General features: G+C 40.4%; 1 protein-coding gene across 1 annotated transcript in view; it reads left to right on the top strand.

The window, feature by feature from the left end:
* Positions 1–22674, top strand: part of cdk14 (cyclin-dependent kinase 14) — a 266289-nt gene that overhangs the window by 114972 nt on the left and 128643 nt on the right. The window contains exon 5 of the mRNA XM_007897534.2: positions 19847–19941. Within this exon, the coding sequence (XP_007895725.1) occupies positions 19847–19941 (95 nt within the window). The remainder of the gene's footprint in view (positions 1–19846; positions 19942–22674) is intronic.

The following is a 22674-nucleotide window of genomic DNA, read 5'->3' as shown; positions in this document are numbered from 1 at the left end:
TGGTAAACTCTTGATAGGGCAGCTTACAGAAGAATATTAGCATCATTTTGTGATTGCTTCTCGCAGAAAATAAATACACACTTTCATTACACTTTAACATTACTTTTTAGATTCCATCAATGTGGAACAATGGAGTGCACTGATTATTTACTGAAAGAAAAATACTCTGGTAACCCAGAACTGCGGAGGCCTTTCTCATAAATAAAATAAACAGTATTCCAATCATTTGAACTGTGTACTCTGTTTAAATAATAAATACTTTGAGAATCTTTGATGAACTTGTCTTCAAAAGGAACACACATCTTTTTGGATTGTGGAACAACGTAGTCCATAATAATAATACAGTTTGTTCAGACGTTCAGGATAATGCATGTTGTATACTTGTCTTCTCTTTGACCGTGCCTTCAGCTCCCCTCTCGACTCTCTACCCCCTCCTCGCTCCCTCCCTTCCCTCCCCTCACCCTGACCATTTCCCCCCTGCTCGGGTCCTGACCCAACTGTACAGCGCCTTGGGACATCCTCCCGACGTGAAAGGCGCTCTATAAATGGAATCTTGTTGTTGTTGTTGTCGGTGACTTCTTTCAAATACTGGTGAAACAACTGCAATATTGTCATTCATTCTGTCACCCTGCACGTGGGTATGACTGGTCATTCACCTCCTTTGGTGATTGAATCACAAACTGCAATGATGGACTCCCAACATCTTTAGGCAAAGTAAAAGTGCCATAGGGCTTTTTTATTTTCTTGGATTACCAGGTGTATCAGTGTAATGGATAAGGAGTGTGTTTATAGATTTGCTATGATTCATTTAAAGGAAAAGTCCATTCCACTGAATTGCCACATAAATGCAGACTCTAATAAAGAGCTCTGTGCACACAGTAGCTAAGCCCTTTAAAATAGAGATAGATGCTTTGGAACAATGGCTATTAAGAGAAGTAAAGGCAGGGAAATGGGATTAAAAGATTTGCCATGATCTAGAAACTGACAGAAGAGACTCAATGGACTGAATGAGCTCCCCTGTTCCTATATTCCCAGTCATCTCTTGTTACTCTGTGTTGTTTTGGAGCAGCTGGTTTACAGACTGCTTGAGAGCAGACCTTATGTGCTGTCCTGTGGGATTATGAAGCACAGCACACTCAGATTACAAACGGAAAAAAATATCTACGATTCACTCTGCAGTGTTTGTTAATTACAGCTCACCATCATCTCGATGTGCCTTGTGACAATGAGCCCTATAGTAACTGCCTGAATGCACATATCATTCACTATATGATTTGGATAACTTCTCTTTTTTCTTGCCTTAGTGACACCCTTTTGAGAAAGGCACTGTATCAAAATGCTATATCAAAATGGTTATTTTTCATTAAAAGACAGGGGAATGAGATGAGAAAGGAGCGTTCCAGTGAGGATGTTAGGAACAACAACATCAATATTGATATAATGAGTTTCAAATAGGATAATGTCTCGGAGGACTTCAGACAAGCACTATAAACTGAATAGACTCCTTCTGTCCTGTAAATTTTCTGTGACATACTTTCTGGATTCATATTTCACTTTTTACAGTTGAGCGTCAACAAGACTGAGGTTCTCCTGATCGGCTCCCGTCAGCGCTTCCACATCTCAAGCACTGACAGCATCACCATACAAGAATGCACACTCCCACTCACTGAGCCAGTCCGTATCCTCAGCAGTTTGCTTGACCCTCAACTATCCTCTCTACCCCATATCTGTGCCATGACACGCTCAGCCTTTCCTACCTCCACAATATCCCCCGGCTCCACCATTGTCTCACACCGTAGGCCGCTGAGACCATCATACACACATTCATAACATCCAGGCTCGACTACACAAAATTCCTGCTTGTCGGCCTCCCCAACTCCTCCTTCCATAGGCTGCAGATCATCGAGAACTCTGCAGCCCGTGTCCTATCACGCATCAGGCTCCGTGACCCTATCACCCCCATCCTCATCCGACTCCACTGGCTTCCCATCACACAAAGTATACAGTTCAAGACCCTGGTCCTCACCTTCAAAGTACTCCATGGCCTTGCTCCACCGTATCTCTGCGACCTCCTAATTCCCTACCATCTTGCCCCTCCCTCTGCCCCACTATCGGCAGGCAGGCCTTCCGCAACTCTACCTATCCTCTGGAACTCCATCCCGCAGTCCTTCCGTCTCGTTCCCTCCCGCACCACCTTCAAGACCCACCTCAAGACCCTCCTCTTTGACTGTGCTTTCGATCTCCCTGCTTCCCCCACTGACCTCCCCACTCCCCCACCCCTCAGCTCAGGTCTGTAACTCCATCTGTCCAGTGCCTTGGGACGTCCTCCCGACGTGAAAAGGCGCTATACAAATGTAATTTGGTTGTTTACTAATTTTACTTATTCTGAATTTCCTCAGTGATGGGAGAGTTGGACCTATCTACTTTATCAATTCCCTTTATTATTTTAAAGATTTCAATCAAATCACCTGTTAACTTCCAAATCTGGAGAATATCTGGAGAATCAAATCATCTGTTAACCTCCAAATCTTTGAGATCTATTTTAAAAACTAAAGGGATGAAGGGATATGGGGATAGGGCGGGTAAATGGAATTAGGTTAGAAAAGCAGCCATGAACTTATTAAATGGCAGGGCAGGCTTGAAGGGCCGAATGGCCTACTCCTCCTATTTCTTATGTTCTTATGTCCTTAATATAAGCTGAATTTATCCAGCCACTCATTTGTTGAGTGCCTTCTTATACAAAGCAAGTAGTAATATTAATAATGCTAATACCCTTGCATTTGAGATAGAGCCTTATCGCGTCTTTGAGATGTCTCAAAGTGCTTTATAGAATATGCTGTAAAGTGAATCGACTGTATATTTTGTGGAGAAACGTGGCAGTCAATTGCACACAGCAGTGTCCCACAAACAGTTGTGAAAAATAATTATACCCCATAAATACTGTATGGCATAGGGTCCTGTTGTGATATGGACCATAATGGTTCTTAGTTTTATGATACATTACTGATATAAATTAAGGTGCCATGCATCATCATGCAAATTAGACCCTAATGGCTCTTTGAAAAGACTTATCCAAATCAATCTCACTCCCCCCGCGCTCTCCCCATAGCCCTGTAAACTTATCCAAATAATTATCTACTCTCTTAAAAATTGTTATCGAATCGGCTTCCACCATAGGAACACGGGAACATGTCAAAACAGTATGAGGCAGAGATAAATAAGGCAAACAATATGCTGGGCTATGGCCAATTCAATTGAGTTGAGATCCCCGGAAGTTATACTCAATCTGTGCAGTGCTCTGCTCAGGTTGTACCTGCAGTCCTGTGTGCGGTTTTGGTCATCAGGTTCCTGGGACGTCTTCCCGACGTGAAAGATTATAAAAAATTACAAATGTAATTTTGAATTGTGTCAAGACGTAAGAGGGTTGCCCAGGTCCTAGTTGCAGTGCAAAGGAGAACAACAAGGCTGATCCCCAAAGTTAGCGGACTGCTTTGATCAACAATTAGACAAGCTTGGGCTCTTGGAGAAATATACATGATTTTAAATGGTATTGAGAAAGTAAACCCAGAATAATACTTTCAGATGTGATGAAACAGCAGTTTAGGGTTGTAAAGGGCAATTTCAGGACAGACACAAGAATTTTTTTTACCCAGACATTAATTAAAAAAAGGGAGTGGGGTACTAGAAAGGGCACTAGACTCATTAAAAAAAACATAATGTTGCATTGGGAGGACAGTAAGACAGTGATATTTTAGAAGGATGAGATCAAATGGGACGAAGGGCCTTTTCCCTCCAGTCTTCTGAAGTTTGAACTGGAAATAATCTCTATATCATCCATCTAGACTAGAACCTAGTCAAACACTTCGAGATGCTGCCCTGCATGAGTGAAGGGTGCTATATAAATGCAAGTTGTTGTTGTAGTCTACACTTTAGGAGCCATTTGGCACATTCTTTTCATGTTAGTGTTTGCTCTGGCAAGAAACCATCGATTCCTAATCCCAATTCTCTTCCCTTTCTCCTCACTGATAACCTTCCTTCTGCATATGTTTGTCTAATTCTTTTTTAAATGGTTCCCAGTCAACTGCTTTAACAGCTACCCTGGCAAATCATTCCAACTCTCACAACTGTGTGTGAGTTTGTCTGCATCTCTCCTTTTACTCCCCAATTGACAATCTTGAATTCCTGCTTTCTCCTCGAATCCCCTTCCTAGTGGAAAATGTTCATGTTTCTTTCAAATGCTTACATTATCTTAAATACCATATCACCCCTCACCCTTCTCAGCTCTGATGGAAATATTCCTAACCTCATTAGCCTTGCCTCATATCTACATCTATTCTCCTATAATATGTCTATTTTTCAAGTATCCATCTAATTCCCTTTTCAAATGTTTTATATTGAGTCTGCCTCAACATCGGAAGTACTGACAGTCTAGCACATGTATGAATAAAGACTATGTGGTCAAGCACTGGGAACTGTTGGCACCTGTGGAATCTTACTCCAGCTTGAGTCAGTACCTTCAGGAAAGAAGGACATTAGGGTAAAAAAAGTTAATAGTTCACTAAAAGGAGAATTCTCTCCCATGTGCTATGAACCATGATGGAATCCATGCATGACATTTATTCACTAAAAGCCCCAGAGATTTCAAATTGCATCTTGGCAGAACTATTTACAAAAGCACATTTTTGCTCAAAATGGGCTGTAGAGTTCTTGTTGATATATGTTATTTTAGCTGCACGTTCACAAGGAACTTCCAAAAGCCTTTTGGCTAGAGGCCAGAATATGAATAAATGGGGCTGTTTTAGATTGATTTGGGGCTTGGAGCTATCTGTCTCAAGGATTTCCCATGAAGCAGCCTTTTGTTGGCACAATAAATTTAGTTTTCCTTTTTTTAAAATTCCTAAAGCAGTTTTCCGTTTAACTTGCTGGATTTCAAATGGCCTGGGTACGTTTCTTTGGTGTGTTATTTCCCTCAAAATGTGAAGTGTTTTAAACACAACCCAATAAATATTTTATTAAAATGTTGAGTTCTGTTACTTGCTGAGCAATTCTGCTTCCCATGATAGCAGTATATGTGTAGTGTTCATACCATTATGTGTGTTCAGTAGTTCTGTAGAAATAATAAGCTTACACTAAATGATCAGCATGTACTTTGAAAACGAAATACTCTCTAAATAATGTACAAACGCAATTGTGTATTTTGTTCTGAAAATCATAGGGGAGAAATTCCATCTGAGCTTAGATTTACTCTATTTATGTCATATGTTAGAGCATCCAGAATTTGGCAAATTGTTGAATTTATTCTTAACTTTGAAGCCATTTTTCTGAAGTTAAGACTTTGTTTTAAATTTACAGCACTCCCAACACATTATCTTAGATGAAGATATAAATGCAATGCTATATAAATCTATATAGATATAAATTACGTGCTATATAAATGCGAGTTGTTGTACGTAGCGTTAAGCTGGGAGAAGGCAGTCCTCTTGTGTCCAGAAAGTCAGCAATTTCAGATGCATAAAACATGTAGAATATACAGGAATCGGAAAAATCCATCTGGCTAATTGCAAAGTCTAAAAAAAAATATTGTTCACAACTCAATTTTGTATACCTTTTAATTTTTTTACACCAAACTGTGTCCAGTTCTTATATTTGTACAGTGTTTCGGTCCATTCATTCCCTGGGCACTTTGTTCCTTATAGTCATCAAGGTCTATGGAAAGTGATTACATCTCTGTACATCTTAACCATCATGTTCCTTGAGCTGATTTACTCCTGTCATTTTCAGTGAATGCTCTACCATCATACCCAAGCTATTCTCTGTGTTGTCCACTGCAATATGTTATCCTTATTTTGTTGTTGCACTGTATTCCCAGTCTCATTACTTTGCACATATCCATGTTAAATGCGATCTGCTATCAACAAACCTACACTACTTTCTTTCTGCCTCATTTCCAAACAATTTACGTGAAAAGTAAACACAAACACACTATCACCTCAATCTATGCCGATGCAGCTCCTAACTTCTCTTTACTTCCTTTAGTTCAGCCAATTTCCGATCTACTTCAGAGGCTCCCCTCCCTGCTCAATGCCCTATGACCTTGTGGACCAATCTCCTGTGTGATATTGTGTCCAAATCTAAATATATAATAATTGCTGAATTTTCCTTTGTCTACCAGGTGTAGCATTTAAACATAATGCATATATTTATTCATTCCTGTTTGGCAGAGGAGACCTTTATAAAAGTGTGAGCTTCTCCTTCCCTCCCCAAATGCACAAACGTACAAATAAAGCTGTGTGTTTTAATGGACTTTTAAAGGAAATTGTGTAAGAATAGTGAAGGTGTTTGACAAAATAGAAGCCAGTTAGTGAAACCATAACATTCTAATTATTTTACTGTATTACCATAAACTTTGAATATTGTATGAACTGGATCCTCCAGGAATATGTGAAAATCTATTTTAGCATTATTTAACTCAAAGATACACACATCCCTTTGGAGACCCTCAAAGTGTTCCATTAATTGTAGCTTTTTGTCAGGATAACCACAAAAGGGAAAGGAAGTATGAGGTTGACATATATTTAAAATACATCAAAAGTAAGGATTATTATCATAGTGCCTTATCACATTGTCAAAAGGTCTCAAAAGGTTGTGACTGTGTATTTATAGGTGAAAGGTTCAACCAATTTGTGCATAGCAATGTCTCAAACAGCCATGAAAGGAATGACCAATTTTATCTGAAAGATTGTATGCTAAAATCCCAGGAGAAAAGCCTTTCTCTTTTCAAATAGTGCCACGAGATCTCATCTGGGTTAGGTAGACAGGACCTTGCTTTAACATCTCATCTGAAGAATTGACACCTCCTACAAAGCAACAATAGCAGCAACTTGGATTTATATAGGACCCTTCACGAAGGATAGTGTCTCAGAGCATTAGTCCCCCCAGCATTGCACGGCTTTGGAGTGTCAGCCCAGACCATGGCAAAATCCTGACATAGGGCTTGAACCCACAACCTTCTGATTCCAAAGTCAGGTGATACCAACTGAGCCAGACTCACAAATCTAGCTATATAGATCATGTGGTACATCGAAAATGATATTAAAAATTGTCAGCATTATTCATTTTAAAGCTTTTCTTTTTAACCATCAACATAAAATGTTAAATGTCAAAATCATAATCTCAACGTTAAATATATAAACTGGAGACTGGTTGGACAAACGGGTTAGAACCGTATTCTTTCACTTTTGGGTCTGAGTTTGAATCCAAGCCAAATTGTATTTTTTTTAATTGTAGAATGAACTGGAGACCATTTTAACCCAGTTGGTATTCAGTGTGATTCCAAAATTAATAATTAATAGAAATTGGCAGCACACTCAGAAGCCACAAAGATAGCTATTATGGGATGCAGAACAATTTACACTCGTGCTTTGTAAAGGTAAACTGAGCTACAAATATATTTAACATAGTCAAACTGTTACAGCAAGACATGCACAAACTCCAGCTCAGAAGAGGCAAGGTGAGCAGTTTAGATTTAATTACTTTACACAGAGGCTGGTAAATGTGTGAAACAGACCACCCAAGGAGGTGGTGGAGGCAAATTGAGCTAGGAAATTCCAAAGGAAATTTGATAGTTGTTTGGTAAACAAATCAAAATTGACTGAAGGGTATGATGGAGAAAATAATGTGTACATTTTTTAACATGATCGGGGGTGGGGTGGGGAAATGTTTTTTCCCTCTCTGTTCCCTGTGCTTTAGGCATACAGTAAGCAGGAACCCAGTTAGTTGATTGGCGGATCACTTTTCCGGGTGTAATATTCCCTTAAAAAAGTTGGTCTCTCAATCCTCAACCGTCAATTCACTTTACAGTATATTTTGTGAAGTGATTTGAGATGCCTCGAAGACATGACAAAGCGCTATATCAAATGCAAGGATTATTATTATGTCTAAGATTGGAGTTGCTTATCATTGTGGCAGAGTTGTAGGGAGCTTTTATCTGCAATTGGCCTATTCAGTGCTTGGGTGTGTTTGATGTCTCCTGGAATGAAAATGTGCTATCCCATCCTTATGGAGCTCAAAATGTCATCAAAAATTTAAATACAACAATTAAAAACACACAGATCAAGCATGCTATTACTATTATTATTACTGTTATTAATGAAATCATATTGAAGGAATCGACTTGAATTGTTATAGTGGCTTAGAATGCTGAAATTTCTCAAAGTGCTTCATAGTTAAATATGAAGTGTCCACTGTCAAGTGTAGTGATTGTTTTGCAGGCAAATGTGAGAACTATTTGTGACAGCAAGGTCCTCCAAACAGCCACGTGCTAATGACTAATTAATGTGAAGAATTGGTTACCAGGAATTGGAGAAACTTCCTCCTCTTTCCACTTAATGACTTTAAAGATCACAATGCAACATTCCTCTCAGTACTGCGCTGGAATATTGGCCTGGAACTTGAACCCACATTCTTAGTCAGAGTCAAGAAGGATTTAAACTAATATGGCAGGGAAGTATCTGTGTGTGGGAACAAAAAGTTGAGCCAGAAAATAAAGCATCATGAAAAAGGGGCCAAAGATTATAGAAAAAGTAAAAGAGGATGTCAGGGAGGTAACCGGGAGAGGGAGAGTGATCTGACATGATTGTTCTTTAAAAAAGCCAGCACAGACACAGTGGGCCGAATAACCTTCTTCTGTGCTGTAAATTTTTACATTTCTATGATTCAAAAGGTGCTACAACTGATGATATTTGTGGGAACAAGATTTTAGACTTGTCAATTGTTATCACCAGTGACTATTCAGATATATCATACTTATAAGGCATCCCTTATTATTATAGTTGCTCTTTTATGAAAATATCTTGCCCTCATGCAAAGGTTAATTCTTGATCCTCACTAATGATGTTGTCCTGCTCTCAATTTCCTGTCTTGTCTGTGTGTTACCAATTTGAGAGCCTCAAGGAGTTCCTGATCTCTGATCAGCAGGTCAGCTTTGCTTCTCATCAAAAGATGAACATTTTAAAGTAAGTTTCAAAATAGAGAAAGGGCCATAAATTATCAGGAAATCCCTTTCTGCAGCCATTGTCCCTCGATTTTTTNCAATGTCGAATGTTAAAATTCTTTCACTAGGGAATATATTTCCCACCAGTGTAAGAAGTGGGAATGAAATAAGCATTGAATGGTTAACCTTCTGAACCGTAACCTTCTGAATCATTTATCCGTTCCCCTGAAGAACTCTTCTATATTGGTGTCAGGAAAAGTACGACTGTTGCTTGTGACCCTTAGTTTTATCATTTTCTCAAACACTAGCCTTTTATGCCAGTGTGGAAAATATTGTATGTGGGTATCAAGTCAAGTTAGCAGTGATTACTACTTATAACAATCCTTGCATTTGATATAGAGCATTATCACTTTGTTGAGATGCCTCAAAGCGCTTCACAGAATATACGGTAAAGTGAATTGACTGTGTATTTTGTGGAGGAAACGGATCTAGGATTTAAACTAGGATTTTAGGATTACTAGGATTCAAAAGCATAACAAAGGATACAAAAGATGTTCAACCCATCAAGTCATTTTCTTCCAGTCCATGCAAAACTAGACTCCAGGCCTCTTGCTGTATCTCTTGCGGGAAAGCTGCATGTAGGAATTTTTGATCTTCAGATGTAATTGAATAAAAATTCCAGGATAATCATCCTTTCAATTCCATCCCCACATTTTCTCCCGAATCAATCCTAGACAGTTTCTATTTCTCTAACATCATTTGCTAATTTCTTCTCTCCAGCCTCGTAGAAACCATTATGTGCCATGAGACATTTGTACATCTCAGTCCGTACCTCTCCTTGTGTCCTCCAAGAGCATTCCCATGTGGATTTCTCTCTAGTTCTTTCTAAAGATGTTTTTTAATTTGCATTTATTATTGACGTGCGCAAATTGGCAACCATGTTGGCCCAAAAACACACAGTCACTCCACCTTATACACCTGTGAACACCTTTGAGATGTCCTCCCACTGTGAAAGGCACTGTATCAGATGTAAGGATTATTGTTGTTAATAATAGATAGGATGCTATGTGTTATACTTGGAGTATTTTATTCAGTATTTTCTTTGTAGAGTGAAATGAACAAATGTTCCAAGGGATGCTGCTGGTGCCAATATTATCCTATCTATTTTAGACACAGGGTAAATCACCTTCGCTGCCTCTGATCTGCACATATCAGCCAGAGCCAGTCACAGTTGCCATCTTTTAGAAATGCCAGTGCTTATGGAGCCCATTTCCTGAGTGTTGATAGTCCTACTGATATGTGACCGTGAGGAGACCAGCATTAAGCTTAGTGAGGACAGAGCTATTGTGAGCTCACATATTCTGGGGCTGTGCATTTTCTGCCAGTGAACTGAAAACACCAGTTGAGTCGGGTAAAAACCAGATCCGGTTTCAAGGCTTAACAAAATTCTGTCAGCCAAGTAATCAAGAAATATATTATGAATTTCTATTCTAGGAACAATTTTGAGAAAGCTTATGTTGCCTTAAATAAGATCTAAGGTTGCAACTTGAGATATATACCATCTGGCCTGGAGATTACCCCACTCCCACTAACATTTTATTTCTTTACCCAGAAGGTAATTAATCAATAGGATAGGTTACATGAAGGGTCATTGAGCCCAAGGCTCTGGACTCATTTGAAAAACAGTTTGGTGCTGTAATGGGAAGTCTATTGGGTGAGAATTCTTGAAGGATGAGATCAAATGGGCGGAAGGGCCTTCTTCCAAACTTGTGAAGTGACACTGCCATGCTGACCATGTATGGAGTCTGTCAAAATGAGTTCATTAATTCAAGTAAGTTCTGCCCTATCATGGACTTCATTGCAGCCTACCAATGGGTATAATAGTTAAGTCCTTAATAAGGCATTCTTTACACTTGTTGCTCAGTGGTTAGAGCGCTCGCCTCGCAAGCGAGAGACCTGGGTTCGATTCCTGGTAGGGTGAAATGTTGAGCAAGTTTCCTTATTCTACATGCCTCTGTTTACCTAGCAGTAAGTAGGAAACTGGTTGTTAGTTGATTGGCAGATCGCTATTCCAGGGATAATAATTCCTTCAAAAATAATAATAAATTGTTAATAACTTCAATCCATAACTGTTCGTGGGACACTGCTGTGTGCAGTTGGCTGCTGCATTTTGCCCACAAAATATACAGTCACTTCACTTTGCAGTATATTCTATGAAGTGCTTTGAGATGTCTCGAAGACTTGATAAGGCGCTATAACAAAATGTAAGGATTATTATTATAACGACAACAATAACTTGCACTTATTTAGCGCTTCCAAGCAGGCTAGTGTCTCAGAGCACTTAACACTGGGGGAGCCTGACACCCCATTCTTTCTCTATCCTTGGCTCGGCATCAAGCTCCGTTAATGTTTAGCACTCAGAGGTGCTACCCCAACTGAAGGACACTATTATAAATGCAAGTTATTTTTGCAGAATAGATTCCATTATTTTACTATTACGTACAATACAAAATACAAAATTACATTTGTATAATGTCTTTCACATCCGGAGGACATCCCAAAGTGCTGGACAGTCAGGGATTTGGACCTGAGCAGTGGGGTTGAGGTTGGAGGGTGGAGAGCAGGGAGAGTAGGAGACTGGCCGAAGGCAAGATTGAAGAGGAGGGTCTTGAGACATGCTTTGAAGGAGGCAAGGGAGGGAGCGAGTCAAAGGGAGTTTGGGATGGAGTTCCAAAGGGTGGGGGTGGAGAGGCTGATAGCCCAACCTCCGATGGTGGGGCAGGCCTGATCGGGGGACATGGAGCAGTCCAGAGTATGCTGAGCGAAGGGAGCAGACAGGTTGATATGGGGACAGCAGGTTGCAGAGGTAGGGAGGGGAAAGGCCATGGAGGGCCTTGAAGGCGAAGGCGAGGATTTTGAACTCTATTCTCTGGGAGATGGGAAGCCAGTGGAGCTGGGCGAAGGTGAGGTGATGGGGTCATGGAGCCTGATGCGGGAGAGGACATGAGCTGCAGCGTTCTGGATGATCTGCAGCTTATGGAGGGAAGAGATGGAGAGGCCGACAATCAGAGAGTTGGCGTAGTTGAGTCTAGATGCGATTAATGCACGTAGGAGGGTTTTGGTGGCCTGAGGGGTGAGGCAGTGGTGGAACTAGGCAATGTAGTGGAGATGGGGAAGGCAGAGCAGTTCATGACACGGATGTGGGATAGAAGTACAGTTGACGATCAAACAAGCTGCCAAGGTTCCGGACTGGCTCAGTGAGGTAGAGTATGCATCCTTGGATGATGTTAGGCTAGTGATCCTACAATTGACCAGGTAAAATATATCTTCCTTTTAAAGAAAGAACTTGTATTTTTGTAATGCCTTATTGAATTCTCTCCAGCCCTTCACAGATGATTACTGTGAGTGATCACTATTTATTGGCAGAGGAGTCGTTTGCCCCATTGTAGGTCCCAAAACAGCTATGAGGCGACTGACCAATTAATCTGGCCCTCAAGACAATGCAGGGTTCCCCCTCTACCCCCAGTCAAGTATCAGACTGGATTATGAGCTCAAATTCTGATGTGGGTTTGAACTCACAACCTTCTGACCCTGAGGCAAGACTGTTAGCAAATGAGCCAAGCTTAAAAATAAATATTAAGTTTCCCTATTGTTATCCTGCAGAACTTTGCTATTACATGATGCTGCTGCCATCTTAATACTCAATGCCCTGCAAATATTATGCTATGTGTTTTCCATCACTGTTAGATATATGCCATATAGGCCAGGGTTCTTCCCCTATCCCTGAACTTATTAAATGCTACTATCCAAAATTTTCTACAAAGGCATAAAAGGTGTGTTAATGAAATCAGATTATTATCAAAATCAAATGTATCTTTAGATCAAAGTCTCAGTAATTTCTGACTCATCACAAACTAAATATGTCAAGGGCCACAGTCAAGTCTAAACACATCAATAACTGGTTTCTTGATCTTGCTCTCCAGTCAATAGTTCTAGAAACTAATTGATGATTCAGCTGTTTTAACTTTTTAACTCCATTCCCACTTTTGACTTTTACAGGTCTACCCCTCAATTTCTCTTCCATAATTATGAAGCTGAAGGAGTATTTTGTATTCTCATTCAACATTCTCATCTTTCCAATCCTCTTTGCACTTCCAGTTTCCCTCGTATACCTTTTTACTAAATCCCTTTGCTTCTTCTAAGATGACTCTCTTTCCCTTTTCCTTGTACACCTTTAATGATTTTTAAACATTTATTCCACTTTTATTTGCTCTTTTATTTCATGTATTTAGAAATGCTTATTTAACATTCACTTATTTTTCTTGTCTATATATATATATATAATACTTGCTGACTCCATTAATGTTTTAATGTATTGGATTTTACCCCAACCGAGATATCTTTCAGTAATATTCTCCAGTTGGTTTATTTGGGTATTGGCTCTCATTCCTCTGGCCTATTGTTTTAAACCATTCACTTTTGTCCTGATTCTCACTGGTGTTTATTGCCATATAATTTTAAATGTATTCATATTTCAGTTAATGTCCTTAGAGATTTGACTGCTTCTAAGATATTTAAGCACTTAAATAGCACTCTTTTCGAACCCCTTCAGTCAGGTTTCCGTGCTGCCCATAGCACAGAAACTGCCCTGGTCAAGGTCACCAATGATATCCTGACCATCTGTGACCAGGGCTCCCTCTGCCTCCTCGTCCTCCTCGACCTATCGGCAGCATTCGATACGGTCGACCACGCTATCCTACTCCACCGCTTGTCCTCCCACCTCAACCTTCAAGGCACTGTCCTTGAGTGGTTTAGGTCGTACCTTTCTCACCGTCTTCACTTTGTCTCGACGAATGGCTTCTCCTCCACCCCCCGCACTGTCTCATGTGGAGTCCCTCAGGGCTCTGTCCTCGGTCCCCTCCTCTTCACCCTCTATATGCTCCCCCTTGGTGACATCATCCGCAGACATGGAGTTAACTTCCACATGTATGCGGATGACACCCAACTCTACCTTTCCTCCTCTTCTCTCAACTCCACGACCACCGATGTCCTGACAGTCTGCCTGTCCGACATCGAGTCCTGGACGAGAGACAACTTTCTTCAGCTCAACGTGCGAAAAACCGAGGCCCTCCTGATTGGTTCGCGTCAGCGCCTCCGCACCTCAGGCGCTGACACCATCAGCATCCAAGGCTGCACTCTCCACCTCTCAAAGCCAGTCAGGAACCTCGGCGTTTTGTTCGACCCTGAGCTGTCCTTTCTCCCTCACATCCGCACTACAACTGGCACCGCCTTCCATCACCTCCGGAACATCGCCAGACTACGCCATTACCTCACCCCTCACGCTGCTGAAACCCTGGTTCACGCCTTTGTCACCTCAAGGCTGGACTATGGGAACTCTCTCCTCGCCGGCCTTCCCGCCACCTCCCTCCACAAGCTGCAGGTCATTCAGAACTCTGCAGCTCGTGTACTGTCCCGCACCAGGCTTCGGACCACATCACTCCCACCCTCGCTCGCCTCCACTGGCTCCCCATCCCCCAGAGGATTGATTTCAAGATCCTCATCCTCACCTACAAGGCCATTCACGGCCTTGCTCCCTCCTACCTCTCCAACCTACTATCCCCCTACCTACCTGCCCGTACCCTCCGTTCCTCCGGCTCCGGTCTGCTCCCGTCCCCCGCCCCAATCGCCCTACCATTGGTGGTCGGGCTTTCAGCCTCTCAGCCCCGAGGCTCTGGAACTCTATCCCCCAGTGCCTTCGCCGCTTCCTCCCTCTCCTCCTTCAAGGCCGGTCTCAAAACCTTTCTCTTTGACCGAGCCTTCAGCTCCCCTCTCGACTCTCCTCCCCCTTCTCGCTCCCTCCCATCCCTCCCCTCACCCTGACCATTTCCCCCCTCCTCGCTCCCTCCCCTCCCCTCACCCTGACCATTTCCCCCCTGCTCGGGTCATGACCCAACTGTGCAGCGCCTTGGGACGTCCTCCTGACGTGAAAGGCGCTTTATAAATGGAATCTTGTTGTTGTTGTTGTTGTTGTAAATAGGCCATTTAGTCTAAAAAGTCTATGCTGATTTTTTTCTCCACTTGCGCACCCAAATCTAATTTCACTCTCTTGCTTGTTCCACAACACCTTTATTTTTATTTCTCTTATTCAAGCATCTTATCTCATTTTTTTTAGGATAATTTGTGGATTCTGCTTCAGTACTTCTATGCTATGAATCCTATTCTGGTCACTTCTAACAACCAGTTATATTGATTGATTTACCCCAAGTGCGGTCCTTGACATATTAAGTTTGTGATGAGTCAGACATTGTTGAGCTTTCATGTAAAGATCAGTTTGTTCTGATGTGATAAGTCAGAAGTTTCTTGACTTAATGGTAAAGCTGCAGCTCTGACTGCCGGTGGATCTATTGACGCACTTAATGGTCGATTCTCTTGATGATGTATTTCTTTACAAGATAAGAAAATACTGATCAATCAGAACTAACCTGTTTGATAAACTTTTCACGCTGTGCCAGTTTGGTTTTGGCTTACTTGGACTGTATATCTAGCTTTTGGTCGAAAGGTTTTGGTTGAAAGGTTGAGCTCTGAGAGAAGCTCTGGATGAGTGCAAACTTTCTGCAGCTGAACGTGGACAAGACAGAAGCCAAACTCTTTGGCTCCTGTCAACATCTTCACTCCTGCACATTTCAACTCTTTAACCCCGATGGGCTGTCCCTCAGACTCAATGAACTAGTTCGCAATCTAGGCGTCCGGTTGGACCCCCAGCTATCCTTCCTCCCCTTTTTCGGTCATTTGTTCCACCTCCGCCACATTGCCCACCTCTGACCGTACCTTACCACAAATGCAGACGAAACCCTTGTGCATGCATTTGTCACCTCCCAGCTAGATTACTCCAATGCACTCTTCGCCGGTCTCCCCAGCTCCACTATTCAAAAAATCCAGCTCATTCAGAACTCTGTTGCACACATACTGACCCAGACCAAACTCCGTACCAACATCTCACCAGTTCTGGCCGGGCTCCACTGGCTCCCCATCACCAAATGGATCGACTTCAAGATCCTCACACTCGTATTCAAATCCCTTCACTTTCTGGCACCTCCCTACCTCTCCAACCTCCTCATTCCCCAACCACCTCACTCCCCAATCCACCACCCGGTGCCTCCTGCTCGTCCCTCACAGAACTCTGGAACACTCTCCCTCAATCCCTCTGCCTTGCCCCCTCTTTCCCCTTTTACAAGTCCCACCTGAAAACCTTCCTTTTCGACAGTGCTTATAGCCATCTCCCCCCGGCTCGGAGTCAGGCTCCACCACTGTTAAGCGCTCTGAGACCTACCCTGCATGGAGGACACTATATAAGTGCAAGTTGTTGTTTGTGGGATGTTGCTGATACCTAACAGTTTTTAGACTTCAAAGTAGTCTTCTATGTTCAGCACTTTGTCATGTCAATATGAGGAAACATCAAATGCAATTGTTAGTTGTTTAATCTTATAAAAGACAGATATGTTATTTACCATTGAATATCTTCAACTGAATCCTGTCTTTTATGGAAAAGTTGTTTGATGGTGGTTGAGAATGACTATGCCTATTCCTCTCTAATTTGATTTGTGCAATGACAATTTACCCTTATATAGTACCATGCACAGAGTGAACCAGAGACTTAGGGTCACAGATCCTGACACGGAGGAGAACAAGTTTTTTAAATATATTTTTTAAGTTAGGGAGCGAAGGACCAAGATGAAGGAATTTTGAAAGGGAGATTCCTATAACAGAGATACAATGGCTGAAACCTTGGCCCTCAATGGTGGAAGGAGATAATGTAGCCTGATGAATCAGTTGAGTTTAGATTCCCAGGCTTCATTCGTAGGCGTACAGTGCTTGTGCATAATTTGACTGGTCAGACAAAATTTCATACTTAACTTTAAAACATCCATTGCTTTGAAACATCTGCCTGATGTGAAAGGCTCTATATCAAATATAAGCATAATTATTTTATGATAAACCATTTAGTTTTTTTTAGGAGGGAGAAATATATTTTATCTAATTTAATGTTCTTTTCAATACTATGCCATAACTTCTTTGGGTGAATATAGTTTCTCCTTCTTTTTCCCTCTATCCACTTTACTCCCCACCCCTACCTAAACTTCAATTTTCTAGAAATAATGTCAATTTCTTTGGGGCAATACAGCTTTAATGTTGACGTTTGACATTTACTGTTATGGACTAATTTGCTGTACACTAGAGTTGAGGAATACGTGTTGACTGAATGGGAAATGTATGAACAGCTACCAAGACTAACAGTTGTTCCAGCTGTCTGGCCAAAATCTGTGGCTTTGTGAAGCTCCTCATTTTTGATGAGCTAACTGGCCATGTGACCAACGTCCCTTAAAGCTTTCTTGAGAAAGGATTAAATGTGTTTAAAGTCTTTTGCTGCCTCCGGGACTTAATTCTTAAAATCTCCAGCAGCATAATTAGTAATGCCTCCTTTTGACAGTTCCGCTACTCTTCTGAGGAGTGGGTATAATCCTGGTGGTATGAGGTTAGCAGAGTGTCATTTAATAATCCCAGCAGAATGGAATGCTTGTAACTTTGGACCACCCGGCTTCCCTGCAAAATCCTTTTATGCTCAGAATCCTGTAAGTTTTTAGGCTGAACTGTTTTCTGGATACAACCTGCATGCTTAAGTAGATAGGAAGCACAAAATAAGGTTAAGAAACCTGCTGTGGGTAGAGCACAAACACCAGAGCTAAAATGCAGAAGGTCCTTCAACCCATCTTATCTCAACCTTCCCAAATACTCACCCTTCCCATCACAACATTGAGCTGTTTTTTTAAATGGTGGGCAAGTGCTTTACAAAATGGGAGGGGGAGGTGAGTTAATGGGAAAAATTGGAGGCCAGTGGAGTCCTCCACAGCAGGGTTTCTCAAACAATGGAGCATGACCCTAAATTGGGTCACCTGAATGTGCCAAAGGGTCGCGAACAGATTTAGAAAATTATGCACCTCGCGATTTTTAAAAAATAAATAAATCTCGCTGGTGCTGCACAGCGCGTTAACTGTGTACATAAGCTTCTACTACAAGAACCCCAGGTTCTAAATTCTTGAGATTCCACAACAAGCAGGGATTGTAGGCCAGCCGCAACTTGTCTTGGCCGGACAATAATTACAAAAGCTAATCATTGAATTAATATGAATAGCGTAGGGGCTGTTGTGCAACGTTGAGAATTTAGAACCTGCTATTCTTGTGGAAGAAGCTCTGTAACAAAAGATATTTGGACAGCAGCAGGTGGCAATGATCAGCGATCGATCAATCAATCTATCATTTTACTGTAATCTTGCACTGAGAGTTTGGAGTGTATTTTAGTCAGAGAGGCAAGTCTTGTAGTCAGTGAAATGGAAACATTTTAAAACTGTCCATTTGTAATTAGCAGTTATGATTGGAATTCTTTTACACCAAACTTTGATAAACTAAACAAAGAGGAGCAAACTCCGGTTTCTCATTAAGAGGAACCTAGGATTTGTACAACAAATACTTAAGTGCTTTATTTTAATATTCACTGAATTTAGTATTTATTACATTATGTTTATTAAGTTAATGTGTATATTGCATATATCGGTATATTTAATAAGCCAGATGTTTTTTGCACGAAAGCTATTTACTTGGCCATCAAAGTTTACAACTGGGTCCTGAGCCCCAAAAAGTTGAGAACCACTGCTCTACAGGATCTCCGAGTGAGGAGTACAATATGGCCTTACAGCAGGTTGTTTATCCGCCCTCTTGTGGACAGTTGGTGTGTGACCAAGAAAGAAAAACGAAGGAGGAAAATGGAAAGAGATTTCCCTCAAAATCTAAAAAAGGTTGCATTGTTTCAAGAGATGTCAAGGTAGCAATTGTTTTCACAGCATATTTTTGATGCATTTGTTCCAATATAGAATACATGTTTAAATCTGATCAGAGAGTGGAAAGTTGGATAATTGATTTCCTGTCATTATTAATGTAACTGTAGATATTTGTCATAGTTTCATTTTGAACTAGCGTCTGGTATTGAACATTCGAACAAACCTGAAATAAGTGATTTATTCATAAGGATATATTCCCCCTGTACAAGTATAACAAAGAATTTTTGTGCCTCTTTTATGCTGCACATTTACCTGTTTAATGCAGTTTTCACATAATAGTATAACTCTGGTTTTAAAGTCACAAAGACATTAGACTTTCAGTTTTGTGAGACTTTGACTCACACTCGATATGTTATCATAGCCCAAATCTAGTGAGGCTGTGATGCATTCAGAAGCTTCCATGGTAACACAGGTAAAGAGAATTTTTAGAACCTCATGCAATCGGTTTCAGTATAAATTGAGTTTCATCGCAGTCGACTTGCAAATAAATCCTTAAAGCTGGAAAGATTGTATTTAAACATTTTGAGGCAGTTGTGTTGGATCACCTTTAACATTTGTTTAATCTTATGAAATTGCCATCTGCCTTCCTGGCTTTTAATATTACTAATAACTTAGTGTTTTATCGTGTTGTTTTAAACATCTCAAAGCGCTTCACAAGATTAAATTGTAAAATGACATGACTGTGTATTTTGTGTATTAAGAGTAAGCTAAATTGTAATATTAAACAATGTAACTAGAATTGTGTTATGCCAATTGCTGGTGAAGCAGTTTTTATAGGTTGATTCACTTCTGGTTACTCGCAGAGTCACTATTTAATGAATTCGTTAGTAACTAATGCGTTTTGAGCTCCATTGTCTTTAAATACATTGCTGACATCTAAAGCTTTTCAGCAGAAAATGATACTCTCTGCCAAGTCTAACCACATTGTATCTCTGATTGTTTCCTTTTTGTTTCTTTACAGCTTCCTTGTTGAAAGGCCTAAAACACACCAACATTGTGCTGCTCCATGACATCATTCACACCAAGGAAACCTTGACACTTGTCTTTGAATATGTGGTAAGTGTGTGCCTTCTCCATTACCAGCAGCTGGGCACTGATGGAATAATTTCGATTAAAATTGCCGTATAATTGCGTTTATGTAATTTCCAACCCCCCCCCCCCCTCCCCCTCCACCAAACTGTAATCAGTCTTTGTCATGGTCTAAGTCTGTCTGCACACATCATTGTCTGGCAGACACGTACTCCCATTGGGCCGACAAGTCTGGCAATGTTTGAATATTATTGACTACTGCTGGCTGGAGGAATGTGTCAGTCAACACAAACTGTTCTCCGTCCACTGAATGAGTCCCTATAGATGTCTTGTGTTTCATTTATATCTCTGTTTGCAATCAATTTTGTAACACAAGTTATTTTCCCCTGCAATGTTCGCACACATACCATAAAAACTGCTCCAACCAATTTTAATTTCTGGATCAAACCTCCACGCTGCACTTGGCTGCTTTTACTGAAGAGCTGATGCCCATACACTCCCCAAAGAGAACAGTTTTGTGCACATCGAATTGCCTGGAACTAATTTATCAGAAACCAGAACTTTCTGCAAATGGGGGAAGGATATGGTCATTGAAACTAATTCATCATATCAAAAGTCATTCCGAAAACTATTAGAATATTTTGTCTGATCCAATGGAATCCAAGTCCTGACTCAGGTCATTTAGCAACAGTGTCTTTGTCCAGTACAATTTCACTATTTACATTTTGGAAGGCTTATCTGAAGCATTCTTACCAAATTGAACCACTGATCTCAAATTTTGTGTACGGGTGGCTAGAGTTGCAACTGGCAGCACTGTCGGGTGAATGTTTGGTAGATGGGAAAAATGATGCTCAAAGTTCAGTTCACTGCAGTTTTTTGTGGACATTTTAGATTGATATGTTCACTGTATAGAGTCAGGTTATATTATTTCTCAGGGTAAAATATTGTTTATTCTTTGGATCAGTGCTCTGACATGTAGTGAATAACACAGTAATACATAATTAATATCAAAAATTGCCTGACCCTTTTCCTTCATGATGTGTTTGTGACACATGTGAAATTGGTTTATTTCGCTTTTGATGCCTTTTCACTCCGTTTTTTAAGTAATGGATTGTCTTGGAACCTGAAATGAAATGTACCACAGCTTTGTTGCCTTTTACTGACTCTTATAAGTTAACCCAGTATTTTCCTGTGAAGAAAGTTGGGATCTATTCCCAACTTGCATTTTTCTGTCTGTTATTGCCTGATTATTATTATTATTATTATTCACAAGCATGTCTATGCATAATCTTGTAGCTTGGTGCTGTCATGTACTATGAGGGAAGGCAATGCAACAATGTTCTATATATTGTCTGAATAACTGATTCTGTTTTTAATATTTTATAAAGGAGAACAGATTGTATGAATTGCTTTACAAAAAATAAAGCAGTCAATCTGACATTATTGTAAATAAAACAGTAGGAAAAATGGAAAAGGGTGATAGAGCTCAAGTATTGTCACAGATTTCTATAAACCTTCATTGCTTTTTTAAAATAAAAAAAGCATTTAGAGCCATTTTTAAAATCCTTTGCATTGCTACATTAGCATTTACGTTCGTCATCAATCTGCCTGGATTAATATTAAGTGAAAATCAAATACGCATTTTCCAAAATGGATAAATAGAGCAAATAAAATTGAAATAAATAATAAAATCAAATCTTAAAAGTGCACAGGTAAAAGGGAAGGAAAGGAATTTTAGGAGATACAAAGACAAATTGTCTTAGTTGGTAACACTCTTGCCTCTGAGTCAGAAGCTTGTGGGTTCAAGCCCCATGTTGGGACTTTGAACTCATAGCCTAGGGTTGTATTGCATTGTTGGAGGTGCCATCCTTCAAAACAGATGTTAAACTGAGATCCCATCTGCTTGTTCAGTCAGATATTAAAATCTCATGCCACTATTGAAAAGAGAAGGGAGTTTCTCCCAGTGTCCTGGCCAGCGAAACCCAGAAAACAAATTAGTCATTCACCTCATGACTGTTTGTGGAACATTGCTGTTCACAAATTAGCTGCCGGGTTTGGCTTCAAAAACACAGTCACTACATGTCGCAATATAACCTGTGAAGAACTTTGAGATGTGCAACTATATCAAATGCAAAACTTGGTATTTTTATTATTATCATACTAATTTATCACCTCAACAAGTTTTTGATGAAATAAATTTTTAACTAAACTTGAAAAATAGTTTAGTTTCAATTTATTGAAATGGCGTTACTGCTTCCAGATGGGCTGGGTCTGGGCATGTGTTCAATTAGCCCATCAATGAAATGGTACTTTTTTTTAAAAAAAAGCTGGATTATATTTTGATCAAAATCCTAAATTGCGTTCTTCCAATTCCAATATTTTTCCCAATTATATTGAGTATTTTTTAAAAAAGCATACTTTGGATCATTTTTGTCTATTTATTTGTCCCCAGAGGAGGCTTGTTTTAATCTTTACATTTGATGTAGCACTTTTCACATCGAGAGGACATCTCAAAGCGCTTCACAGAACATACTGCAAAATTGAATGACTGTGTATTTTGGAGGCATGGCAGCCAATTTGCGCACAGCATTGTTTCATAAATAGCCATGGAGTGAATGACCAATTTTATTGGGGGATTGTTGGCTAGGACACCAGGAAAATCCCCTCTTTTCGAATAGTGCCATTGGATCTTTAGAATCCAACTAAACAAGCAGACGGGGACTCAGTTTAACATCTCATTGAAGGACAGCACCAGTTACA

Source organism: Callorhinchus milii, unplaced genomic scaffold (assembly GCF_018977255.1).
Source record: "Callorhinchus milii isolate IMCB2004 unplaced genomic scaffold, IMCB_Cmil_1.0 Scaffold2, whole genome shotgun sequence".
Classification (NCBI taxonomy): domain Eukaryota; kingdom Metazoa; phylum Chordata; class Chondrichthyes; order Chimaeriformes; family Callorhinchidae; genus Callorhinchus; species Callorhinchus milii.
Note: the sequence above shows the minus strand (reverse complement) of the source record. Positions and strands in the feature narration are given on the sequence as shown.